Source organism: Dermochelys coriacea, chromosome 5 (genome assembly GCF_009764565.3).
Source record: "Dermochelys coriacea isolate rDerCor1 chromosome 5, rDerCor1.pri.v4, whole genome shotgun sequence".
Taxonomy (NCBI): Eukaryota; Metazoa; Chordata; order Testudines; family Dermochelyidae; genus Dermochelys; species Dermochelys coriacea.
Genome location: NC_050072.1, coordinates 18,459,849 through 18,479,917, shown reverse-complemented (window position 1 = coordinate 18,479,917; position 20,069 = coordinate 18,459,849). Strand labels below are relative to the sequence as shown.

At 41.1% G+C, this 20,069-nt stretch overlaps 1 protein-coding gene across 2 annotated transcripts in view; it reads right to left on the bottom strand.

Moving 5' to 3' along the window:
- The window catches only part of DCC (DCC netrin 1 receptor), a 975,841-nt gene that overhangs the window by 146,052 nt on the left and 809,720 nt on the right, over positions 1–20,069 (bottom strand). For both annotated transcript variants that reach the window (XM_038402401.2, XM_038402402.2), the window contains exons 14-15: positions 19,892–20,002; positions 11,407–11,601 (exon numbers count right to left, since the gene is read on the bottom strand). In XM_038402401.2, coding sequence (XP_038258329.1) covers positions 11,407–11,601; positions 19,892–20,002 — 306 coding nt within the window. The remainder of the gene's footprint in view (positions 1–11,406; positions 11,602–19,891; positions 20,003–20,069) is intronic.

Here is a 20,069-nt window from a genome sequence, read left to right as displayed (position 1 = left end):
AATGTTTTACTTATGCCACTATGTTGCCTCTGTACTGGTTCCTATTGGCCTGATTTTCAGATGGGCTGAGCACCTACAATTCCCATGGATTTTAATTGGAATTGCTGATGCTCAACCATTTTGAAACCAGGCCACATGTGTCTTCCTGCTCCAGTCAGAATCCTTCTCTCACTCCCATTTCCAAGCTCTTTGCCATTCTCCCCTAAAACATCCCTGCTGTCCCAGTTCATGAAGGCATGAATTTTTCTTCATTTAACAAGCTCATAAAAGCCGTTTCCCTGAGGCCCTCAAAAGTGAGTTTATAATGTTATTTCTATTCATTAAATTATCTCCAACCATAGGTTTAGGTTGCTAGCTTAAGGTACCCAAGTTTCAAAGCATTTACCAAAGAAGTGAGTCAGCATGGATTTGTGCAAGGTAAATCATGTCAGGCAAATCTGATTGCTCATTAATGAACAAGCCTATTGCTCTGGAATCCAAATTAAACTTAATTAAATATTTAACATTTTTCAAAACAACACCCAGAGCATAAACAAACCAAACACACACTACAGTGCATTTCAGTTATAGGGAGGTCAGATAAGTATTAAGTTTGAGCCCTGAAACAAAGGCCTAGATTCTCAGTTGCATCTGTTGTCCACTGGGTACAGCTGAAATGGGGGGGCTTGAAAGGAGATGGTTGAAGAGCCCCTATTCTGGGGCTGGATTTACAGTGGTCCTGTCATAGATTAGAGCATCTTTTGGACTGCTCTAAGCCGCAGTGGCTGGTAATGGCCTATACTAGCTGGGGGCACATCCAACAGGAGAAATCCTCTGTTAGGAAGATCCCTGGCCTTCCAGCTCATTTGCATCAGCAGAATGGTACAAAAGGACCAAAATAAATAATAGGATCTGCACTCCCAGCTATCTTCGAGACACCACTGACTTCCTGAGGAAACTACAATCCATTGGTGATCTTCCTAAAAACACCATCCTAGCCACTATGGATGTAGAAGACTCTACACCAACATTCCACACAAGGATGGGCTACAAGACATCAGGAACAATATCCCCAATAATGTCACGGCTAACCTGGTGGCTGAACTTTGTGACTTTGTCCTCACCCATAACTATTTCACATTTGGAGACAATTTATACCTTCAAATCAGCGGCACTGCAATGGGTACCCGCATGGCCCCACAATATGCCAACATTTTTATGGCTGACTTAGAACAACGCTTCCTCAGCTCTCGTCCCCTAATGCCCCTACTCTACTTGCGCTACATTGATGACATCTTCATCTTCTGGACCCATGGAAAAGAAGCCCTTGAGGAATTCAACCATGATTTCAACAATTTCCATCCCACCATCAACCTCAGCCTGGACCAGTCCACACAAGAGATCCATTCCTGGACACTACGGTGCTAATAAGCGATGGTCACATAAACACCACCCTATATTGGAAACCTACTGACCGCTATTCCTACCTACATGCCTCTAGCTTTCATCCAGATCATACCACACGATCCATTGTCTACAGCCAAGCTCTACGATATAACCGCATTTGCTCCAACCCCTCAGACCAAGACAAACACCTACAAGATCTCTATCATGCATTCTTACAACTACAATACCCACCTGCTGAAGTGAAGAAACAGATTGACAGAGCCAGAAGAGTACCCAGAAGTCACCTACTACAGGACAGGCCCAGCAAAGAAAATAACAGAACACCACTAGCCATCATCTTCAGCCCCCAACTAAAACCTCTCCAACGCATCATCAAGGATCTACAACCTATCCTGAAGGATGACCCACCACTCTCACAGATCTTGGGAGACAGGCCAGTCCTTGCTTACAGACAGCCCCCCAACCTGAAGCAAATACTCACCAGCAACCACACACCACACAACAGAACCACTAACCCAGGAACCTATCCTTGCAACAAAGCCCATTGCCAACTCTGTCCACATATCTATTCAGGGGACACCATCATAGGGCCTAATCACATCAGCCACACTATCAGAGGCTCGTTCACCTGCGCATCTACCAATGTGATATATGCCATCATGTGCCAGCAATGCCCCTCTGCCATGTACATTGGTCAAACTGGACAATCTCTACGTAAAAGAATAAATGGACACAAATCAGACGTCAAGAATTATAACATTCAAAAACCAGTTGGAGAACACTTCAATCTCTCCGGTCACTCGATTACAGACCTGAGGGTGACTATCCTTTAACAAAAAAACTTCAAGAACGGACTCCACCGAGAGACTGCTGAATTGGAATTAATTTGCAAACTGGATACAATTAACTTAGGCTTGAATAGAGACTGGGAATGGATGAGTCATTACACAAAGTAAAACTATTACCCCATGTTATTTCTCCCCCCCACCCCACCCCCACTGTTCCTCAGACGTTCTTGTTATCTGCTGGAAATAGCCTACCTTGCTTGTCACCATGAAAGGTTTTCCTCCTTTCCCCCCTCTGCTGCTTGTGATAGCTCATCTTAAGTGATCACTCTCCTTACAGTGTGTATGATAAAACCCATTGTTTCATGTTCTCTGTGTGTGTATATAAATCTCCCCTCTGTATTTTCCACCAAATGCATCCGATGAAGTGAGCTGTAGCTCACGAAAGCTTATGCTCAAATAAATTTGTTAGTCTCTAAGGTGCCACAAGTACTCCATTTATTTTGGGTATCAGATTTTTATTATCATATTATGTATTAACAATAACACTTAATATGCATGGTTTGTGGGACATTTTACAACATTTGGAATGAGTCCATGTAATGCCTATCTTTTTTCCTTTCTGTCTGTTAGTGTATTTTGATCCATATCATCTTGAAAACAATATTTCCATTAGGAAAAGAATCCTGTCTAACCATTTTGTAGTAATTTCCTTGTAATGGTCTCTAATAGAGTTAGGTGAATAACGTAAGAAATTTTGACAGATGTTGGTTCTAATTTTTAAAAGCATTCTTTGGGCTCTTGGTTACATCCCTTCAGGGTTCATTTTTTGTGAACAGTTGAGCAACTGAATTTAATTAACACAGGTGCTCACCAAAAATTATTTTCAAAGTTGTACACAAGAGTATTCACAGACATTAAGTATAAAAAGTACACATGACAAAATTCACACAGTTAAGTCCCTCAACCATTTAGGGAACAAATGCATATGATATATCTGGAAATTCCAACTAAATAACACTGTTTACATTTTGAATATTTGTGATCAAACCAGAGTACAAACATCCAAAAAAGCATTTGTCCAATACATTTGAATACTGATGAAACAGCTAAAGAATGTTCAGAAAGTTAAAAAAAAAAAGGAAGCTACATTCAGTGAATAAGTTATTTGTAACTAAATATTTGCTCAGCTCTAAATAGTTTCCTCACATTTTGGTAGAAGTTTTAGAGTCATATCTGGAACTACAATAAATTAGAATAATTGAAGCCGCACGACGCCATGTTATGAGGCATTTCTTCAGTTGCTAGTTAGACTATCTATAGTAAAAGATGCTCATTAAGAGCATCTCATTCATTTCAAGAATTTGGTTGTATAACCATCTTCTCCTGGAGCCTTGCCAAATCCAGAGAACATATTGACCTATATAACTCTGTTAATATAATTTCTGTTTCTAATATCTTCAGGTCAGTGGAGGTGAGACACTTCAATTCAATCTCATTAAAGTTATGAAACAATTTAAAGTAGGATGATTAAATTTGGAAGAATATAAATCCATTTTGGAATCTGGAAAAATGTGTTTAATTTCACCTGAATCATTAATTGTTAGACCTATACAGTCATTAGTAATCACTTCCACTAACCTTCTTTGATGGCCCACTCAGACCTCTTTCCATTTTGCATAATAACTTTAAACTCCATCAAAACACTTTCAAGTCAGCCTTTACCTACATAACACTTTGAGCCTTTGGACTTTGGTGCCAAAGCTTACATGTAGCTCCCTGCAAGTACCTTCACAGGCACAACTTCGAGAAATTCTGAATATTATATATTTGAGCGACATGGAATATATTAAATGGATTTAGTGCTGTTCATATGAGTTACTGGGTTGTCCAGAAAAAAAACAGCTCTTTTATCATAACGGTGCTGAGAATGGGAAAACTACAGTAATATCTAGCGCTGCATATTTAATTACTTAAGAATTAACCATAGATGATAATTGTGACAATTTTGTCATCATCATCAGTCATGGACTACCAATATTCAAGGATTTAAAACATTCCGGAGAAATTTTTGATATATGTGTCTATATGTTAGTTTTTTGCATTATGGTTGGTTTTTTTTTTCTAAGTTTCCAAATGACTATGCCAAGCCAATTTACTTAAAAATTTAAATGCCCTAATAGCCACAGAGAAGCCGCTTGGTAAAGTCACAGAGAGCAATTTCTTCACAGTGCCTTTTATTGTGACACTCATCCCCCCCCCCAAAAAAAAACACCCCACCAAAAACAAAACAAAACAAAAAAGTCCTCCTATGTATGAAGAAAGATTTTATCTGTATGAGATTTCTCTTGAGAACAGGGTGACCACAGTAATGAATCATATCTGGTTTCTTGTGCTATTGGATGCTATTACCAAAAAGGTGTATCTAGTGATCAGAGAAGGCGACTAGAAGACAAGAAGTTCTATGTTCCATTCCCAGCTGTTACAACAACTATCTGTATAAATTCTAGCGAATCATTTAACTTTTGTGCCCAGACTTAATATACAGGTGCATTATGAGACTTAATATTTGTAAAGCATTTGAGCAAGCCTAGAGCATCAAATGTTAAATAACGATAATAAAGAAAAATAATACCCTTGAAAGAAAAAATGCTATAGAAGTAAAACAAAGAAAACTGATTATTTCTCATGACTTCATTCAAACTTTGAACCATTTCCCCAATGCTTGAATACCGTATTTCATCATCAAAGTACCAGTTCCCTGCATAGCAGGCCCAGCATCAAGATGAACCATCAGAGACAGTGTGCAATGAATAATGGGATAACAGAATATCTCCTTAAACCTTTTTGACAGATACAAAATAGTAGTTTTATGAGTGCCATTAAATTCAAACACTTGAGCCAGCTCAGGGAATAGCATTTCCAGCTCCTGCTGTTTTCAAAATAGGGGGCCACATGGTGAAGTGCTTATTTAGTTTTTAGATTTGCTCTGAAGTGCAGGAGCCAAGCTGATATGCCACCAGAGTTGCAGTCCAAAAATATAAAATGCTGATTATATTTTGTAGTCTATCATCAGCTCAATGAGCTTTTCATTGGATCATCAGTTAAAGGTCTACTACATGACATGACCACTTGATTAAGAAAACTTGATCCTCCCTGATCCAGCTATTATAGTTTTCAGCATGGGACAGAGAATAATTTCAACCAATCAGTGACGAACAAATAAATGCATGATCTCAGTTTAGTAGATGAATTATTTTTTCTAAACTCCATGGTGACAAACAATTTTTATTTCCTCTTTTCCCAACTCGATCATTGATGTATCTCATTGCTTTGTAAAGGCCAAGCAGGAGATGATTTAGCAACACTTTCAAACACATGAAGAGAGTGTATGTGCTCATTAGAATCAAACATTGTAATGATATAAGATCTTTTATTGATAATTGTTTCCAAAGTTATAAATGTAATGTAACTAAGGTTCCATCTCGAGTGTAAGTACAATTTTATTCTGGTAACCTGGTTATAACACCTTCGTTGACATCCATGTTGCAGAATTATAGTGTTATCACCTGGTTACAGGAAGATAACCAAGTGCCTGTTTTGGTCAATTGCAGGACTCAAACCTCCGTAGTCAATGCTGTTAGTAGCTGAATATTAACCATTGTTTGTGTTGGCACAAACCATACTATGGCAAACTCGGCCATTAAGTGGTGTGACGGAGCAAGGCCAGAAGGCTATAGAAAAGTAGTGGGAGATAGATATAATAGCTCCTGGCTAAACAAATCCCTGGTACAAGGTTAAGCGAAATAGAAGCTGCTCCATGTCAATTAAGACACCTGGGGCCAATTAAGAACTTTCCAGAAGGCAGGGAGAAGGCTATGTTGATTGGGACACCTGAAGCCAATTGGGGGCTGGCTGAAATTAGTTAAAAGCCTCCCAGTCAGTCAGATGGGTGTGCATGTCAGGAGCTGTGGGAAGAAGTTGCGCTGTTGGAGAGGCTGAGTAGTCCACACCATATCAGGCACAAGGAAGGAGGCCATGAGGTAAGGGTGAAGTGGAGGTTGAGGAAGTGAGGGCTGCTGTGGGGGAAGTAGCCCAGGGAATTGTATATGTCATGTTTCTAAAAGGTCAGCTACCATAGCTGATACTATTAGGGTCCCTGGGCTAGAGCCTACAGTAAAGGGTGGTCCCAGACTCCCCCCCCCAACCTTTGCCCCCTGTTTAATCACTGGGAGACAACAGAGACTGTGCAAGGAAGGATAACTTCTTCTCACCTCCCTCGCTGGCTTATGATGAAAATGGCTCTGTAGACTGTGATCCTTGTCTCTAGAGAAAGAAGGGTTATGTGGAGGGTAATTTTGAGCCTCTGAGGCTAGCGAAATCTGCCAGGAAACGCGGGACCCACGGAGGCAAGGACAGAGCTTTGTCACAACTTGTGTCAGGAGTGCGACTTCGTTCACAGCGTGGCAGAAGAAAGAGGTTTAAAAAAAGTGCACTGGGGTTTTGGATTTTTTTTTGGTTTGCTTTATACCACAATGGAGGTGTGCAGGCCGGAGGAGATTTTGGAGACTCTGGCCAAAGACCATTACATGCGGGGACTGCCGCCAGATCTCCACAAATGGGTAAACCAGAACAATCCGTCCACTTATGATGAGATGATCACACTGGTAGAAAGATGGATGACAGCCAGGGAACTGACCTGACTACCCAAGGAAGGCCCCTTTCGAAGCAAGCACCCGACCCCAACCCTGGAAGGTTGGACAACCAAACCCCCCAGGAGTCCTAGGTGGAAGAAGGGGGGGGGGGCGAAAACCAGCGGGGACCCCGGAAGGAAGTGATTGGCCTGAGTGGGGGGAACCCCGGGACTAAATCCCCTAACCCCCAGGATAGGGGAGTGACTAAAAGCAATTCTAGATGTTATGCATGTGGGGAGTGGGGACACCTAGCAGCACAGTGTCCCAGCACCGAGGAGCCTATGCAATGTAACTTGGGGGATTGGGAGGTCCCATGCTCCCTTATCCACCTTGCGGGGGTCGCATTAGCCCTGCATAATTACACTACGCCAGTGAGGATAAATGAAGCAGAGACTACAGCGCTTGTGGACTCTGGGAGTGCTATCACCCTCATATTGGGTAAGCTGGGAAAAAATAGTCAGCTGCTACAAGCCAAACGCGTAGCAGTGACGTGCGTGCATGGGGCCATGAGCCATTACCCCACCATCCCAGTGGAGATAGAGGTTCAGGGAAACCCCATTGAGGTGACCGTAGGCGTAGTGCCTAAACTCCCATATCCTGTAGTCCTTGGGAGGGACTATCCAGGGTTTGATAATTTACTCCCCCTGGAGAGGCTGGAGGGAGGTGGGGACCCTGAGGACAGCGACTCATCATAGGGGAATGTCAACCCCCGATGTTCGCTGAGATTTCTCAGGATCCATTCTCAGCCCCCGAAAGACCTGGAAGACAAAAAAGGAGAGGAAGGCCGCGAAGGCCTTGGGAACCCAGATCCTGACCCAGGGCCAGAAGACCTCCCTAGTAGGCAGATGGACGTGAAGAGCCAACAGAGAAACTTCCACCACAGAAGGTGAACCAGAAGTTGCCCCCAGCCATGACAGCAGTGAGCCATTGGAAGAAGCAGAAGCCAGCCCCTGGGAGCTTGGGCAGGTTAGTCCTGGGAGACAGACTTTTGGGCGGGACCAGGCGGAGGACCCCAGATATGATAACGCCAGAAAAGAGGTGGCCGAGATTGATGGGATACCCATGGATGGGAAGGTCCGGGGTCCCGGACCTTACTTTAAAGTGAAGAAAGATCTTCTGTACTGCATGATGCAAATGCAGGAGCAAGAGATACAACAAGTTCTGGTGCCACAAAAACATCAAAAACCCATATTGAGTCTCGCCCACAGTCACTTGATTGGAGGACACCTAGAGAAAACCCAAGCACGGATCCTGCGGAGGTTCTTCTGGCCAGGAGTACATGAAGATGTCCGGCGATACTGCACCTCTTGTCCAGAGTGTCAGTTACATAACCCTCACCCACTCTTGCGGACTTCTTTGATACTTCTTCCAATAATAAAGGTTCCTTTCGAACCGATAGCCATGGATCCGGTAGGGCCCCTAGAGAAGACAGCTCGGGGCCACCAACATGTGCTTGTTGTACTGGACTATGCAACCCAGTACCCAGAAGCTGTTCCCCTGAGCAACACAGCTTCCAAGACAATAGCTAAGGAGCTAGTACAGATCTTTGCCCGGGTTGCGCAACCCAAGGAGATATTGACTGATCAAGGGACATCTTTCATGTCCAAGTTGATGAAAGATCTCTGTTCATTGCTCCATGTACAAGCCCTACAGACCTCTGTATACCACCCGCAAACAGATAGCCTTGTGGAAAGGTTCAATAGGACCCTCAAGGCCATGATTAGGAAAGTGGTGAGCCGGGATGGGAAAGATTGGGATACCCTATTGCCTTACCTCATGTTCACCATTCGGGAGGTTCCGCAAGCCTCCACAGGTTTCTCTCCATTCGAACTACTATATGGGTGCCACCCTCGGGGCATATTGGATGAAGCCTGGGAAGAGGAGCCAAATCCCGGAAAAAACATAGTGGAGCATGTACTGCAGATGAGAGATCGGATAGCCCGAGTTACGCCCATTGTACGGGAACACTTGGAGAGAGCACAGGAGACCCAACAAACCCATTATAACCACCAAGCGAAGCTTCGGCGGTTCCAACCAGGGGATCGGATGATGGTACTGGTGCCCACAGCCGAAAGTAAACTGTTGGCCCAGTGGCAGGGATTCTACAAAATAATCGAAGCCGTGGGAGAGGTGAACTATAAGGTGCGGCAGCCAGGCTGCTAGAAATCGGAGCAAATTTACCACATCAATCTTCTAAAACCTTGGCACGATTTAGAGGCATGCTTAATCATGCAGGAGACCCTTTCCCAGGAGGCTAACTTACACAAGCAAGTGAGTATATCATCCGACTTGACGCCGATCCAAAAGATCGAGGCAGCCAACATGATTAATCGCAACAGAGATGTGTTCTCTACAAAACCAAGGCGGACGACTGAGACCTATCACCATATCCGCACGATCCCTGGAGCCAAGGTAACATTGAGACCCTACCGAATCCCAGCAGCCAAAAGAGAGTAAATCAAGGCCGAAGTAAAGAAAATGTTAGAATTAGGGGTTATTGAAGAATCTTACAGTCTGTGGTCCAGTCCAGTTGTTCTAGTGCCTAAACCTGATGGTACCATGAGATTCTGTAATGACTTTCACCGACTGAATGAAATATCCCAGTTTGATGCATACCCCATACCACGCATCGATGAACTGGTTGACCGACTGGGTAGTGCCTGATTCTTGACTACACTGGATCTGACAAAAGGGTATTGGCAGATTCCTCTAACCAAAGCAGCTAAAGAAAAGACAGCATTCTCCACCCCGTAGGGGCTATTTCAGTACACCGTCCTCCCTTTTGGGCTACATGGGGCCCCAGCCACATTCCAGCGCCTCATGGATAAGTTGCTGCGCCCCCAGATGCATACCTACATGATGTCATCATCCATACCCCAGACTGGGGAACCCACTTGGAGAAAGTTGAGGCAGTACTGCGCACCTTAAGGCGGGCTGGCCTCACTACTAATCCCGCTAAATGCGCCATAGGGCTAGCAGAGTCTAGGTACCTGGGATATATTGTGGGAAGGGGCATAGTGAAGCCCCAAATGAATAAGCTAGAGGCACTTCAAAACTGGCTCTGGTCAACCTGAAAGAAGCAGGTCCGTGCGTCGTAGGCTACTACCGACGGTTTATTCCAAACTTCGCCACCAGGGCAAGTCCCCTAACAGACCTGGTGAAGGCCCGAGGTCCAGACATGGTAAAGTGGACCAACGCAGTAGAGGGGGCATTTGCAGACCTTCAGACAGCCCTCTGTAATGACCCCGTATTCATAGCCCCAGACTTTAACAGGGAATTTATTTTACAAACAGATGCTTCCGAGGTGGGGTTGGGAGCAGTTCTGTCACAAATGGTGGGAGAAGAGGAACACCTGATCCTCTACCTACGCAGCAAGCTTCTCCCAAAAGAACAGAAATATGCAGTAGTCGAGAGAGAATGCCTTGCTGTCAAATGGGCTATGGAGACACTGCGTTATTACCTCTTAGGCCGGCGATTTACTCTTGTGACGGACCATGCACCCCTCCAGTGGATGCAGCGGAATAAGGAAAAGATTGCAAGGGTCACCAGGTGGTTCTTATCCTTCCAACCATTCCAGTTCCACATATGGCACAGGGCTGGATGCCACTCTGGCAACGCTGATGGTCTGTCATGAGCATACTGCCTGGAATCCCAAGTTGTCCAACTCTATGGTGTTGAGCAGAGGGGGGGATATGTGACGGGGCAAGGCCAGATGGCTATAGAAAAGTAGTAGGAGATAGATATATTAGCTCCAGGCTAAACAAATCCTTGGTACCAGGTTAAGGGAAATGGAAGCTGCTCCAGGTCAGTTAAGACACCTGGGGCCAACTAAGAACTTTCCAGAAGGCAGGGAGAATGCTATGTTGATTGGGACACCTGAAGCCAATTGGGGGCTGGCTGAAACTAGTTAAAAGCCTCCCAGTCAGTCAGATGGGTGTGCATGTCAGGAGCTGTGGGAAGAAGTTGTGCTGTTGGAGAGGCTGAGTAGTACACACCATATCAGGCACAAGGAAGGAGGCCCTGAGATAAGGGTGAAGTGGAGGTTGAGGAAGTGAGGGCTGCTGTGGGGGAAGTAGCCCAGGGAATTGTACATGTCATGTTTCTAAAAGGTCAGCTACCATAGCTGATACTATTAGGGTCCCTAGGCTGGAGCCCAGAGTAGAGGGTGGTCCCAGACTCCCCCCCCCACCTTTGCCCCCTGTTTAACCACTGAGACTGGGAGACAACAGAAACTGTGCAAGGAAGGATAACTTCTCCTCACCTCCCTCGCTGGCTTATGATGAAAATGGCTCAGTAGATTGTGACCCTTGTCTCTAGAGAAAGAAGGGTTACGTGGAGGGTCACAGTGAGCCTCTGAGGCTAGCAAAATCCGCCAGGAAACGCGGGACCCACGGAGGCAAGGACAGAGCTTTGTCACAGTGGCTACAAATTTGGTTTGTACACAAGGACTTAGTGATAGCCTAGGAAAAGTCTCAAAAATTAGTAAATTCCAGAAGAAACGTCTTTCTTTTAAAATCACTAAAGAACAAAGAGCTACCTACCCAAGTTTTCAATGGAATAGTAGCGCTGTTTGCTGTCTACTCGCACTGTCTCAGCATATGGGCTGCCCACTCCATAGCCAATGATGTATCCGCGTACAACAATGTTTGGATTCAGTGGTGGAGTCCAACTCATGACGATACTGGTTGACAACGGCCTGACATGAAGAGAGCTTGGCTGATCAGGAACCTGAGATTCTGGGATACAAATAAAGGATACATTAATATCCTGCTCATTGAGTTTTATCATTCATAAAGGCAGAGTTTAGATTAAGAAATATGTTATAAGAAAGTAACCAGGAATCTCACAGCTACATGCATAATCTACCTGCAATTTCCCTTCTGAACATTCAGACTTGTTTTGAACTACATTCTTCAGCAACAAGTACATTAAGCAGCTTCTTCAACATATAAGGTCTCCTTTCCTCTTTTTAAGAAAAATAGAATATCCCTCTGTTCATCCCATTTTTAATGTATGAATACAAGGCAGATCTGAAATTATGCAGGAAAGTGGAAAATGAAATTGTTTGGAATTGATAAAAAATTTCCCATAACAAATTTTGAAGTCTTCCTGGTTTATTTGCAAGTCAAATAAGATGCTGAAATCAACTAGATGACTTATCATGGGCCAGTAGTTTAAATACAGTATTTAATGAACTGGTTGACTTTGTAAGTGATATAATAGCATTTATAACAGCAATGGCCTATCTCATGCCTATGAAAACTGTAATGTTAATTACGAGCAAGCAAGCTTGAACTTTCTTGGACATGCCTCCTTGGCTTGGAGGCTGCTCTGAATAATATAACAGCACTCAGATAATAAAATGAAATAATACAATGATATCTTTTATACAAAAATAAAAGGAGTACTTGTGGCACTTTAGAGACTAACAAATTTATTTGAGCATAAGCTTTCATGAGCTACATGCATGCATCCAATGAAGTGAGCTGTAGCTCACGAAAGCTTATGCTCAAATAAATCTGTTAGTCTCTAAGGTGCCACAAGTACTCCTTTTCTTTTTGCGGATACAGACTAACACAGCTGCTACTCTGAAATCTTTTATACAGGTTTTCTCAAGGCATATTCATTTCTTATGTAGTACTTAATGACTTGACGCGTAACTAGCACACTTTGTCTTCAGTGAATCCATTTTTACTTTAAAGAATAGGTGAGTAAATGCCTTTTGTTGGAGTGTATGGTAGCTACTATATCACAAGTCTCTTTAGAAGAGCAGCACAGTAACTTGTCTTTTTGAGAGCAGAAAGAGACAAGCCACAATTTTTCCCCAATGAAGAGGCCTGTAATATAATAGGCAAATGCATGCAGGGAGTGGTACAAAATGCTGGTGTAAAACTCCAACAAAAGTTATTTTGAGATTGTGAAGCATTCCCACTATAAACCTTGGAAAAGACCATAAAAAGATGGACTTAATACTTTTCAGTCCTATTGTCATATATGGTACAATGGTGTCTTTGGTATTTTATGTGCTTTGAAATGAATTCTGTTTAATGCATTTAAAATCTTTTGAAGAACTATTGACTCTGATTAGTACATTACCAGTCTGATATACAAGTTTTAAAAGTTCTTTGCACTCAGTTTTCTTAAAGTTGCTATACCTGGTCATAAACTTTAAAAATGAAGGAAATGCATTGAAGAATAGCTAATGACAAAACAAAAACCAGATTACACCATCAGTGCCACAGCAAATCAAATACAATTGTCATTTATCTCCTTCTGACCTCCAAACTTTGCTTCAATGCAGAATCTAAAGTTACTTGAATGACTGTCTTTGAATACCGATGATTTTTAAAATTACGAAAGTGGTTCTTACGTGAAAAAGACATATAGTAGCAGTTTAGCCCCTTGTAATAGGAAGTTGTAGAATGAAGTGATACTGGATTCCTTGCACACGGTAGACGCAGTAAATCTCAAGCAGTTCATGAAATCTGAACATTCAAAAAGCTATTGGCATCAAGCAATAATCTTTTCATCTCACTTACATAATATATAGCGATTTTAACACCAGCATAGACGTCGCTAGGTAGCTGTTGGATTCAAACAATTTTATTCTGATAGGCTGAACTGTAGTATGAAGGAATTCAAATATATGTATCATACAGTTTTAAACAGTGGTGCCACTGTTATCTCAGTAGGAAAAACTATAAGGAATTTACCCTTCTTGTGAAATACAGAGACAAAAAGGAACCTAGGGTGAACTCAACCATTTTGGACTATTTGCCCACATAAAAGTTTTATGAACATGGGAACATAGGGCATTTCAGGGGCAGAATGTATTTTAGAGACAGAAGAATTCTATATATAATTCTGGCTTAAATCTAGCACCTGTCCTACTCCTTTTACATTGTTACTTAGATGATGCCAGGTCTTGGCATAAAGATTTAGGAGAACTGCAAATGTGGTTAACTCTAATCTTTCTGAATATAGCTAAGTACTTAGAGTTAACAATCCACTCTTGGAAGAGCTTTTTCCTTCTGGCAGACTCATAGAAACTAAATGAATTGGTTTACATTTGAAGGTTTTGTTCACAACCAGAAGGAACACAAATGTAACATCACTCAGATTCTGCAAAAAACACTGTAAATGCTAAGACTTCACCAAGAAACCTTAATTATATGCCAGACTGTGGAATTTCCATGCACAGGTGCTGGAACTAGTAGTGCTAGGGGTGCTACTGCACCCCTGGCTTGAAGCGGTTACCCTCAGATACAGGGTTTACAGTTTGGGTCAATGGCTCTCAGCATCCCAACTATACAAATTGTTCTACCACCTCTGTTTCCATGGCTTGTAGTGGTCTAATTATGATTAGAAATGATGCAGAACATAGTCCCTTTGCTTAATCTTATTATCTGATATTTTTCTAACCTGGAGTAAATGAAGCAATCTATCCATACTCCTCATCTAGCCAACTAATTCTGAAATGTATTGCCTTTGTACTGACCAGACCCACAGTTTCTTTTTGTGATTAAACCATTTCATCACATTGCTAGCCATTATTTCTTTAGATCACATATCTAAAATGATCCAAAATACTTCCCCTTACACAATTACAATCTGCCTTGGATATCCAAGTAGGTTCTTTATTTGCTCAAATAGCTCATCCCACTATCACCCATTGTCAATTCTGAATATAAGCTTCTTGAATGATAATGCACTGTAAACTTCCTAAAACACCAAATATATTACTTTAGGCCAGATCCCAAGGTGATGTAAATTGGTGTAGCTCCATTGACTTCCATGGAGCTATGGTTGTTTCTGCCAGCTGAGCATCCTGCCCACTGTATCCACAGCCACATTCATTCATCAATGAATACTTCCTAGTTCACCACTGTTCTCTTAATCTCTTCTACTTTATTAAATGTCTATATCTGTTTACTGAAACTGGTCAGAAAAATTAAGATGGAACTATTTTCCATAGGAAAATGCTGTTGTTAAAACCAAATGCTTTGTAAAACGGTGTCAATTTTATAAACATTTCATTCCAGACAAAAACTGAAAAAAGGGCCCAATGTCTTCACCGTGCATTAAGCAGTGCCCTTTCTCCAGATGGATGTAGGAGGTAAACTGCCCCTTTCAACTTCAGTAATGGGGTTTGTACAGAGGCTGGTGGAAAGGGCATTGCCCCTTTAAGGCTTGCCCCCCCCCCCAATCCACCATGGATTACCTTTCCCAAGTAGCAAGCAGGAAAACAGTACAGCCAGAAGAGGTCAGGGTGTGGGGTGGGGAATGCTGCCCCTCCCTTTCCAGCTAGCCGGAAGGTGGGGGTGGGAGGGGTTAAAAGAAAGGAGGAGTGTTTATATGCATGGAAATTTTGGAAAAGCCCTCTTTAACCTGGACAAGGTATGCAGCTCCCAGAAGGAGTTAAAATATCAGCTGTGGGCATTACACTAGTCACCCCTTTTCTTGGGGGGCGGAAGGGGGGGCTGGGAAGGAATTTTCCCTCACCGCCAAATTGGCCTAGGTGAGATGGTTTATTGCCTTAGGTGAGTTTCTGACCTACTGAGGCAGAAAATGGGGGGGGGGGAGGCTGCAATATCACAATTCATTGTGTAACGATGTGGCAGATGTCCAGTGCAAGTACTCCATTGGGAATGGATATGGATCAGATAAAAAATGGATGGGTAAAGGAGCTACAGAAGACTACAGAAGACACACTTTAAATAAGCAGAAAAAGGGGGTTTGGGGCTCTTACAATTGATAGGGCAAGAAGTCAACTCCTCCTCCTTCATAGCCCCCTTGACCCTCATATGATAGGCTCAGTGGCAGAGTTCCAGAAGCAGGGTGGAAAAGGGGAACGGATGATAGCAGCCCCCAAGAAATGATAATGGAATTACCTGCACTGTACAATTTTATCAGCCAAGTATTCCCAGGTATTTTAAAAATAAAATTGTGGACTAAATAATACCACATTCAGGGTCTCCTGCCTTCCTCCTAGCATAGATGGGCAATGTTGTAACAGAATATTTCAGCGTCATTTCCAGAAAGAAACATTTCAATTTTTTTCATTGTGAAGTGATTTTTCATTTTGATATTTTCTTTTTTATAATATATAATAGGACCTTTTTTAAAAAGTCAAAATTGAAGCCAAAGTATATGTGGTGCTTGGTTTGAAATTATTTTTAAAATCATCCCTTGGAGAATTTTTAAAAGTTGATTTTGTTCTGATTCAAAACAACGCCAAATTTCAAAATCTGAAACACTTTGTAAGCAGAATTTACATCCTTCACACAGCTATACTCTTTACATACCTTTTACATTTAGGCCCAGTAACTCTCACATCCCCATCATCGTCCAGCTAAATGCATGTAAACATCTTCTTAGAGCATATAGATACATCTCTTGGTCTCTTCTTTTTTGCATTTTTTTGCACTTTTATACTCAATATCCAATTATGCCTTTGTTTCTAACCTTTTTTCTGTCTACCTGATATTAAACATGGTGCCAGAGACATTTCTGAAAGAAGGAATCTTGAAATTCTGTTTCTATACATAAATCATCAAACCTGCTTTGAAAGATCTCCATTCTACTTCTACATTTGTCAATGCTTCTAACATGAATAAAGATCCACTCTCATTGCACTCTGCAATTGTGCATGGAGTTTCTCTGATTGTAATTTGATGTCTCCTATCCTCGTTCATAGAAGGAAAAATTCTATGTATACACCAGCTGCTGAAGTGACTCAGAATTGCACACAAGTATCTGAAGGCTGAATCTGGCCCTTAGAACCAGTGAAAATCTCTTACTTTTTCTTATGTCTGAGGTTAAGAAATACTCCATGTTACTTTGATTCTGCATTCTTTATTTTCTGTACTATGCACGTTTTGAGAATCTTAGGGCTTGTCTACATGGTGCCATGTAGTCAAGCTAGATTCTCCAAGAAATAAAACCCTATGCCATAGTTTCACTGCATAATGTGCTATCTTCTTTATTTCATCCTTAATCAATGACTCTTTATGTAATGGTCCAACCACACGTCTTTCATTGAGGGAATGTCGTATGTTTAAAGGTCCTCAATTTCTCAGGCTAACTGACAACACTAAGGAAGTTATTTATATTTGGGTCACTTTAGCAATTGTTGTAGAGGGTTCTCTGGAGTTCATAGCTGTATATTTTACAGATTAAATTAAGACTATTTGATATTATTTTCATTTTCTTCCTGTATTCCCACAATTCATTTTCAGAAGAAACTATACTGTACTATAGGTTTAGCTTGTCATGCTTTTAAACACTAATTTAGAGCTGAAGTTAAACTATATCACTAATATGTATAATAGCTTCCATCTGTTCAAGGCAGTAAGCAGAAACTGAAAATCCTAAACCCATTTTCCTGGAGGATATCTTTGCAAACTTGAGTCTCTTGCATCCTTGCTCAAGCTATTTAAATCAGACCCTATGGGGAAAACTAAATTTCCATTTTTTAAAGCACAAAATTTGAGGCTCAAAAATAAATATTTAAAAGCTTCCCAGCTGTCAGTAAGGGCACACAAGCTTTCCAGGGAACCTTGAATAAGCAGTGATGTTTGGCTTTCTAATCACTTTAACAAAACACACTAATTAAAAGGAATATCCATAGGGGTTAGTGTAGTTCTCTTAGAACCTGTTCATCTTTGTGTTGCTTATGCCAAGCAGACATATAGTGAAGGAAAGAAAAACTGCATAAACCATAAGAGCAGAAAGGGAATTGCGGTAACAATCTGTGCAACGGCATTTCTACTATTTAGCTGACAGTTGCAGGACTTTGCATAACTACAGTAATAAGTCGATTTCTCCCCAGAGTTTATCAAAGTATCTCAGTGGTGTATATATTATGCAACACAGAGCACGCAAAGCGTCAGATTGCTGCAGCTTCACTACAGATTTTTCATTGGTACTGTAAAGGCAAATATGTGTAGACACAATATATGAAAAAAGTCTTCAGTTTAATTTGATTATCAGGGTGTTTTCATTTTCACTGCATGTCCCCTCTGATTACGCTGCTAGTATCTTTGCATGGATATACATATATATTGTTGGATGAAAACAAATATCATGATATTTTGACACAGATTAAATGCAAATAAAAACAAATGTGTTCCAAGAAATGCATTGTGTTTCATTTTGCAATATAAATAAATAAAACCAAGGGATGTATTTGCTTTAAAAAACAACAACATGATATTAAATATTGAGACGTGTTTAGAATATATTTATTTTTACTTACTAAGATCTACCTCCAAATGAATGGCCAGCTGCTCTCATCTTGAGTAATGTGTCATTTCTGAAAGCGCTATCCACCCAAAATAGTAGTTAGTAGAATGATAGCATACATCACCAGATACCATAGCATACTGTGGCCAGTCAGTACGGTCACATCACTTTCAAAAGTGTCATCACCTCTTTAAAATGTTCATTGGAACCCAGCTGCATTGAATACAATATTTTAGGTGCCAAGTAAGCCAGATAGAGTCATTCCTGGCGCCTCCATAAAAATGGAATTGGACATGCTGGTGAGGAAAAATGCTCAAAGTAGGGCAGGCTGGTTGTGAGATCATGAGGAAAGACTCTCAGTCAAAAAAAAGGTTTCAGAGTAGCAGCCGTGTTAGTCTGTATTCGCAAAAAGAAAAGGAGTACTTGTGGCACCTTAGAGACTAACAAATTTATTAGAGCATAAGCTTTCGTGAGCTATAGCTCACGAAAGCTTATGCTCTAATAAATTTGTTAGTCTCTAAGGTGCCACAAGTAGTCAAAAAAAAAAGGAAGATGACAATTTCTTGTGCCTGTTTACTTATTGCCTGTTTATTCTTTCATCCATTTTACCTTTTTTCCTCTTTAGATGTTTTTGGCTTTATTTTGCTTCTGAGCCTTGATTAGTTTTTCCCCCTTGTTCAGTTACCCCATATTTTCTATTGTTCTCCTTCCTTATATATTTGCTTCTTGACAATTTCCATTTTTCCCCCTCAATTTCTATCTGCATCTTTTTTGTTCCATTTTACTTGCACTTTCTTTACTTTTGAAAGTAGGAAGATGTTTCCATTACTTTCCCTTTCTTCTTTTAGTTCTTCTAATGTCTCAGTCATTGAATCTGACCCTTTGCTTTCAGTCATTTTTTTTCTTTTATATCAAAATCTGTGCTCATTTTTACATTCCATATTTTTCAGGTTCCTGTATTCTATCATCTTTCACAATAGGAAAAGGAGAAGCTTATGCCCAAATAAATTTATTAGTCTCTAAGGTGCCACAAGTACTCCTTTTCTTTTTGTGAATACATACTAACACGGCTGCTACTCTGAAACCTATCATCTTGCAGTTATTATGTGGCTTCATTGCCAACAATCTGAAAATAGATACTTCAAAGACAGTAATCCTCAAGACATTTGTAGGCTCATTTTGATGAGTTAGAGGCATCACTATTATTTTAAGTGTTTCTCTGATTGATTATGTTTATCGTTCATGATGTTATTGGTTCACTTCCTATTCATTTTCTTTCCAATAGTCATGACACAAGGCATGAAATTCTAATACCTGATAATTACAACAAAGACTTTTGATGCTTTATTGGTGATCAGATCAGAGATATAGCTTAAGAAATATTAATAGTGACATCTATGTACGCATTATTTGGTTGGTTATTATCCAAGATTGTTATTGTATATTTTCGCAAGTGCAGCAAAACTGGGAAAAAAAAGTGAGACTGAAAATGAGAGTCTTTAGAGTGCCAGTGTAAATGGGGGAATAAAATTAAGTTGCCTTGTTTTGTCCCTTCCACTTCACTTGTTCAGAAAGCAGGCAGGCAATCTTAATAATGGGTAATCACTGAGTTTTTCTGCTCAAAAACACCCAGACAACAGCTCCTGCAGCTATAATCACTGGAATCTAACCCAAGACCTGCACAGCATCTGGTTAAAGCTCTAGGTAACAATTAGAATGACACCCATCAGATAAAAACCTAGAAGGAATGTGGTGATAATGTCTGAAAAGAAATGTAATTACCATCAAGATCATTCTCTGGAGTTTCTGCTGTATACCAGTCCGAGGAGGGTCCTGTCCCATTGACTGTCATGGCAGCTACCTGGAAACTGTACTGGCTTCCTTTATCAAGTCCTGTTAAAAACATAATATAAACCAAATAGAAAAAAAATAATTTTATCAAGGTTGCAAAGTTTGCAAC